Consider the following 7,371-nt stretch of genomic DNA (forward strand, 5'->3'; position numbering starts at 1 on the left):
GTGTGCTTTTGTTGAACATTGGACTGGCATTTTGGTGCCACAGAGCTCTAGACAGGAATGGGAAGACTTTGACTAGCATCAGCTCTGCCGCTGACAGACTGTGTATACTTTTGATTCATTTAATATTTTTTTTAAACCCGAAGTGCAGATAAGTGGCCAAGTATTTCTTTTTTTCCTTATTCTGACTCTATGGAAAGGAAATTCAGGCAAAGTGGGATAATGGGGAAAGGCCTGGACTAGGATAAGAGACTTGAGTTCTAGACCTGGCTTTACTAAATTTATCTGATAATCAGTTTCCATATCTGAAAAATAAGGTTATGCTAGATCAGTGGTGCTGGAACTTTTATGAGGGTGGGGAAAGGGCATAGAACCGTTCAGTTTAAACAAAACTTTGACAGAACCCTTGTAGTAAAATCATTTAATATTATTTTAAATGCTTATTATCAAATATCAGAAGGCTCATTAAAAATAAAACAAACCAGAAATACTTGGAATATTCTTTCCAGCACAGTCTGAGAAACAAAGGACCAGATGGGACTCTAAGGTGCCATCCAACTTCAGCACTCTCTGATTCTAGCTTTCAGTCATTAATTTTAAACCTAATTTTCTTTCTACAGTACAAAGACTGATCTTGTGCCACCACTTCCTGTGACTCGGTCTTCAGATTTGCAGTGTTTTACTGGGTCTACTTCCTATCAGGTTAGTAATGATGTCATTTTTTTTTTCCCTTTTATTTAAAGTTCTGATTTTTTTTTTTAATTTCTAAAAGACACCGAATAAAATGAGTAATTTACAAAGCAGATCTGAAAGTGAGGATAATGTGTGAAATTACATCTATTTAGATTGTTTGTCTTTCAAGTAAAACTCAATACATAACTTTCAAAGCTATCTAGCTTGTCTATACTTATCGTTTTCCTTTTCTCCTCTGTGCATTATAAAATAAGTTTCAATGACCTTTTTTGTTCTTTTTGGGGGCAACTGTTTTCTTTTCCCCTCCTAACCTGTAGCCCCATATTGTAAAAGAGAAAACAGAAACACTTGGTAATAAGCCATTTATGAACTCCCAAAGGGAAAATCTCCAGGACAAGATGGATTTACGATTGAATTCTATCAAAGACTCAAAATTAATTCCAACACATTATCAATGTTTGAATTTACCAAAACTTTCATAGCAGCAGTTTCTGTAGAGAGCTAATGAAAGTGAGTTCCTGTTGATTGGGAAATAGCTGAATAAACTCGTGAGACTGATTTTATGAATGTAATAGAATGTTTTGAGGCAGCTATGCGGCACAGTAGAGTACCAGGCCTGGAGGCAGGAAGACTCACGTTCCTGAGTTCAAATCTGGTCTCACTTACTAGCTGTGTGCCACTGGGTAAGTCACTTAAATGTAAAATGAGCTGGAGAAGGAAAATGGCAAGTCACTACAGTGCCTTTGCCAAAAAAACTCCAAATGGGATCAAGAGGAGTCAGATATGATTGCAATGACTGAACAACAGAATATTATTATGCAATAAGAATGAGGAATTCAGAGATGTATAGAAAGATTTGCGTGAATTGATTTAGTGAAACAAATATAACCAAACCAAAAAGTACAATATACACAATAATAATGAAAATGAAAAGGTCACTGATGAAATGAAAAATAAACTGAATAATTGAAATGAATCAAGTATGCCCCAGAACAGATAATGAAACACACCCCTCAACTTTTTGCGTGTCAGGGGACTGCTATGGCAAAATATTGCATATATGTTTAGATGAAGTTACAATATTAAGTTATTGTGCAACTGGCTTTTTTTGTTGTTACTGAACAATTCACTTAATACCCTGGGGCCCAAAGTTTTCTCAACTATAAAATAGTTGAATTAGATATTGTCAGCTTTTCCTTCCAGCTCTACCTGTATGATCTAAGGTTTCAGTATCTTCCCTCACCACTGGGTGGTGAGGGAGATAATATTTCCAGAAATCACTATAACGTGAAAACAATAACCAAAAAAGCCAATCAGATGCTCCCCTAAGTCAATATTGTACCTCCCTTCTGTGTATTTCCAAAAGCCATTATCCCCCCCATACATGCACTGAAAGAGTTCAGCACCTCCTCTCAGAAACCTTCAAGGCTGTTATTGGGTGCCACCTACAGGGTGAAGAGAGAGAATGGGGGAGAGTAGGGGAGAGAGAGAGGGAGGGAGGGAGGGAGAATGTGTATGTACATTATACATCCTCAGTAGAAGGAAAGCTCCTTGAACATAAAAGTCCTTTGTACACAGTAGGTGCTTGCTTTCAGTGAACCAAATTGAACTATTCACCCTTCTCACTAGTAATCCTTACATCCCTGATAATCATCTTGTTCTACCTTGCCTGGAGTGCTAAAGCATAAAGTAGAGGGTGAGTCAGCTGCACTTGGCTGACTAGTGAAACCTTGGGATAGGCCCAATCTTATTGTGCTAGCAGGGACAATGTCTAGTTTTATGATGCCAGACACACACGCTCTAACAAACTCCCGATCCCCTCTAGGATCAAATGCAAAATCTTCTATATGTTCTTCGAGATCTAGCCCCTCCTCTCTCTTCAGTCTTCTTGCACTTTCTTTTCCATCACATACTCTTCCAGCCTGACTCTGGTCTTGCCATTCCACAAACAAGACACTCCTCCCTGGGCATTTTCTCTGGCTGTCCTCTATGTATCTGGAAAGCTCTTGCTCATCTTCATCCACTGCCTTCCCCAACTTCAGGTCCCAGTTAAAATCCCATCTTGTAGGGATTCTGTGGGAAGCTTTTCTCAGGCCAGAACTCCAGTGTCTTATCTTCTATTTATCCTGCTTCTAACTTATTTGCTTGGCTCTATTACATTTTGACCTTCCTGAGGGCAAGACTGTCTTTTGCATCTTTTTGTATCCTTGGCAGTTCACCAAGTACAGGAATCTCCTCTACACTACCTACATTTGAACATTCCATTGCAGGGATGTCATGATTTCACAAGGCAGTATGTTTCACTTGCATTTATTCTCTTCCCTTTTCAACTGCCCCCATCACCAGTTGAATAAACCCCACCATATAAAAATATGCAGGTGGTTTGACTTCCCCATATTTCTAGGGGGAGAAAACTAGATATACAATGGGTACTGGAATCGTTGAGGATGAGTTTGGGCAGATTGCTCAGTGTCACTTTAAACAGGAGGGCAGTGCGGCATGTCCACATGCCAATCCACAAACGATCCATTATTCTTGCACTGCAGAGTAATGGTCCTGTTTGACACCTGATTTACAATAATCACTTTGTTTATGTCTAGTTGGTAAATCACACTTTCACGTGTTGTGCATTCATATTAATTGTTCACTTACTGTGGAAGGTCATCCTATCTTCTTAAAAGGGACTGATTAACAATGAAAGATTTTTTCCTTAAAGTGCTTTCACCATGCTTGATGCGTTAAGGAAAATCTTAATTTATACATGTCATTTTCAGCATTATTTTTAACTTTTTTTTCAGATTAGAATTGGGTCTAAAGACAGCCTCATACAAGAAAAACCTCAGCTATCTACAAGCAACCTGGATGGAAAACACAGCACAAAGATAATAAAGACCATAAAAACATCCCACTTCAAAATAGACACTTGATCTGTGACAAAGAAGTACCAGTATTGTTCTTTGAACCTGTAAATGATGCCATTACTACCTTAATGCAATGCTTCAATGTACAAAATCTTTAAATTCAGTTGTTTTGGTTTAAAAGCCTGAGAGATATTCCCAAATTAAGACTGTTTCACCACTTGTCTTACCACTATTTATAAAACCAAGGTCAGATGCTTCAGCAACGGCCCCTCTGCTGCACCCTTAGTACCTCTGGGCTTTTCTACTTACTTAAAACTGAACTCACAACGAACTATCTTGTCCTTCTCAATTTGTATTCCCAAAACACAGAAACAAAGGAATTGTTTTAAGTTCTCACAATCAGATACTTGATATCAAACATTAATTTACTCTTCATAGGCTCTCTACAAATTATTTTATACAAAATGTCAATTTGTGCCCATTAAGAAGCCACACTGGTCATATTTAAACACTGGAGTACTAGCTGTGAGTTTGAGGGCATTGTTGATTAATCAGGGCCCTTTTCCAGTAAGGGCTACCTTCAATCTCTCAGAATAGGGATCTGACACTTGCAGGGCAGCAACAAAAAAAAAGAGGGGAAGAGCAAACGGTATCACACCTCTGTCAGGGAATCAGAATGCCTAGGTGATCAAATAGCTTGTATACCTAAAGGGAGAATCATTCAAGTTGGGGGAGGGGGGGGCCCTACTTCTCCATTTATTGAAAAAAAAGTTGCTTCTCAGGAAAATACCTTTTAATGTCAAGAGAATAAGGAACAAGCTTTTGAAAAAGGGCAGGAAGACAACCTTTGTTTTACATATATTTTAATATATAGAAATCCATACCAAACAAGGGATAAAATTACAGATGCCAACTGTGCCCTGTGGAGAGCTCGATACAAAAAATCACCACTTTATCACCAAGTCCAAAGACGTTTGGACTTAACTTTTCTTCCATGAAGACTTTAGATTACTTGTGGAATTCAACAGGAACATGAAATTCAAGATTAAGCAACTTCTTTGGAGACTCAGTGTATGAGAAAGGATTACAGCCCTAAGAGAAAGGAAAAAAAATTTCAATTAATAGTCACATTAAACCTAGCTATGACTAGAACCAAGGTGCAGATTGGATTAGCACTTAAATTTTCTACCTCTCACACACCAACTATCTGAGCCAGAACTTGAACCCCAGTCTCCCGGGAATAGTTGTGTGTGGTGGCTAGAGCATTCAAATCCTATAGAAAACATTTTTTATCAAAGAATACAAACATGGAATGCGAGATTTGGAGGCATAAAATAATCCCATGCAATCTAAAAGAAGTAATTCAAAACACAGCTATTATAGTCTAGTTTGGCTAAACTCTTTGGCGTTGAAATAAAGCCGGGGGAAAAGAAAAAGCATGGGTTATGTGCACTGAAGAAAAACCGGGGAACCAGGCAAGATCCCCAGGGAGAAGCTGAGCTAGGATGGATGCAGCAGTTTGGCAAGAGTCTTACAAGGAAGTTGGACAAGATTACCCTGGGAAAGTCACTTAACCCCAACCGCCCTGCCTTCCCTCCTCCAAAAAGAAAAGGGAAAAATCCATACCTCGGTCACTTGAGGAGTCCGCAAAAACGCCGGCGGCGGCAGCTGCGGATTCTGGCTCTTGGGTCCTCGTTCACTTCATCTAAACAGAAGCAATGAAAGGTAAAGGAATGAACCCCGTGGCTGTAGGGGAGGGCGCCCCCGCCGCCCCCGCCTCCTCCTCCTCCTCGGTCACCTGATCAAGCCTCCGTAAGCCTAACTTGTCACTTACACAGCACGCTCGCCAGAGGCACAGACGTCCCCGGGCAAAAGCAAAGGCTGCAAAGTCCGTTATTTCTGCCTTTTTTGACACCGCATCCACTAGCGACCAAAGTGAACGGGCAACACAAAAGGCAAAGGCCCGCACAGTCCGCTGGTTTGTTAGCGCGGCCTTCCCGCGCTTTCCTCCTCGGGGGCAGAATCTCCCGCGCCAACACGTGCCAGCCCCCCCCCAAAGCCCCCCCCGGCCGGGGCCGCACGCGCGACTTCGGGGATGTTCCTAGGATCTGCTTCTTGCGGGACGCGCGGATCTGGCCGGTGTCGGGCCGGAGACGTTAAAAGCCGGCTCGAGCTGCGTGAAAACACCGCGATCGCGCCTCCCCCTCTACCACCGGCCCCAGCTCAATCACGCACATCTCGTCTCTGGGGTTGCGGGAACTCGTTCTAAGCCGCTTTCACCATGAACCAGCCCGGTGAACGTTTACACCTCCGAAATCCGTAAACGTTACCATTCGGGCGTGACTTATTCTGTTGACAGGCTAAGCTTAAGTAATGTGGGTCGAATTTAAAAGTGTTATCATCCCAGGGAGACGATGGTTAAACACTGACCAGTGGTATTCCCCACCCAATGGTCCTGAGGGCGGTTGGATCCCCGGGGCATTACCTGGCACCCAAAAAGCGCTTCAATAAATTAAATGCTCCTCGAGTAATGACCAAGTTAACCGCGTCTCGCTTCCTACTTCCTTTGACCCCGACCACCACGTGTCCCTAGAGGGGCCGGGGGCAGGGGGCCCACACCCGGCCGCGCCGGGCAGGAGCGCGCACGCGCAGACGGGGACCGGGGGGTGAGGCCGCAGGGATGGCCACCATTGCCTGCCACGGCCGGCTCCAGGTACCGAGCACCGCCGGGCTACCTACCTCAGGGTGGTCGCGGGCACGACCCCAAAGAGCCCCAGTCACGGAGGACGGTCCCGCCGGCATCCCCAGGGCACCGCGCCATGATGGCGCCTGCAGGCTCACTACTGCGAGGAAGGACAGAGCGAGACTAGTCACGTTGAGAGCTGTAAAAGAGCACTCTGTCTTCCCCGCCAGCCTTTTCTACACCCTGGAAGGAACCATTGCTTCGCGGAAGACGGGGGTGTACAGCATGGACGGTACCACTTTCTCAGCACTCTCCACCGCCCCCGGCTGGCCGGAGGGAGAAGTGCCGTTGGGAGAAGGCGGAAGGAAGGTGTGGGAGGGGGGAGAGGAGGAGACTTGCGACAAAGACTTTGCCTGGGCATAGCTGGCGGTACCTGCAGGCGCGTTAAAGCCCCGCGTCCTTGCCGCGTGGGGCTGGAGTATCCAAATGAGAGGATAGTAATAATTCATATGTGACTATAAAAGCTGTCTCCCTACAATCTGAAGGCGTTAATTTTAATCCCCAGTTAGATTTGTGAATAACCGCTTCTACGCACGGAGGAAGAATGTGAAACACAATTCCTTTAAAATCTGGGAACTGATTCTATTTTACCAAGAAATGTGGTCTAGTGCCAGTATTTTACTTTGAAGTTAGGGAGGAAAACAATGCCCACAACAGGAACCTGGGACTTCAGGGCACCGGGTGTCAGCCCACGCGTCTGCCCAGCTTTTCATCCCTCAGGTTTCTCCTGGCTCCAAATCCGTCTGGGAGGGGGAGATTCTGTGGGTTTCTGGCCAAAACAGAAACTATTGGCTGCTTACATTCACTCTGAGCCAATCAGGGCCCAAACAGTGACCACGTGGGACCTATCGTGAGCTAATCAGTGAGAGCCAGAGTGATTTATGTTTAAGGAACTCACAGGTAAGGGTAAGGTGCCCCACGTGGAGGAAGGGAAGAGAGAAGTCCATCATGCAATCCTGCTATAACTGTGTTATATGTCAGTGGTCTCCTGGTTCTGGATTTTCTGAAGTCATCCTGCTTGTGATTTCTTATAACACAATAATGTCCCATTATAATCATATACCACAGCTTGTTCAG

The 7,371-nt window shown here is 43.9% G+C and overlaps 1 protein-coding gene, 1 long non-coding RNA gene and 1 other non-coding gene across 3 annotated transcripts in view; 1 reads left to right on the forward strand and 2 right to left on the reverse strand.

The window, feature by feature from the left end:
- EPB41L4A (erythrocyte membrane protein band 4.1 like 4A) overlaps nucleotides 1-3,878 on the forward strand; it is a 205,325-nt gene extending 201,447 nt beyond the window's left edge. The window contains exons 22-23 of the mRNA XM_069087776.1: nucleotides 618-699; nucleotides 3,489-3,878. Of these exons, the coding sequence (XP_068943877.1) occupies nucleotides 618-699; nucleotides 3,489-3,617 (211 nt within the window). The 3' untranslated portion in view covers nucleotides 3,618-3,878. The remainder of the gene's footprint in view (nucleotides 1-617; nucleotides 700-3,488) is intronic.
- A 519-nt stretch (nucleotides 3,879-4,397) lies between these two features.
- On the reverse strand, nucleotides 4,398-6,489 carry LOC138161033 (uncharacterized). The gene is made up of 3 exons (XR_011168249.1): nucleotides 6,291-6,489; nucleotides 5,178-5,256; nucleotides 4,398-4,643 (listed from the first exon to the last, which is right to left on the reverse strand). It is a non-coding gene; the product is annotated as an uncharacterized lncRNA (long non-coding RNA).
- On the reverse strand, nucleotides 5,373-5,509 carry LOC138161178 (small nucleolar RNA SNORA13). Its single transcript, XR_011168300.1, has one exon. It is a non-coding gene; the product is annotated as a small nucleolar RNA SNORA13 (small nucleolar RNA).
- Nucleotides 6,490-7,371: the final 882 nt, after the last annotated feature.

This window comes from Petaurus breviceps, unplaced genomic scaffold (assembly GCF_028583685.1).
Source record: "Petaurus breviceps papuanus isolate PSGF00001 unplaced genomic scaffold, PetGlider_PUasm1.0 183, whole genome shotgun sequence".
Taxonomy (NCBI): Eukaryota; Metazoa; Chordata; class Mammalia; order Diprotodontia; family Petauridae; genus Petaurus; species Petaurus breviceps.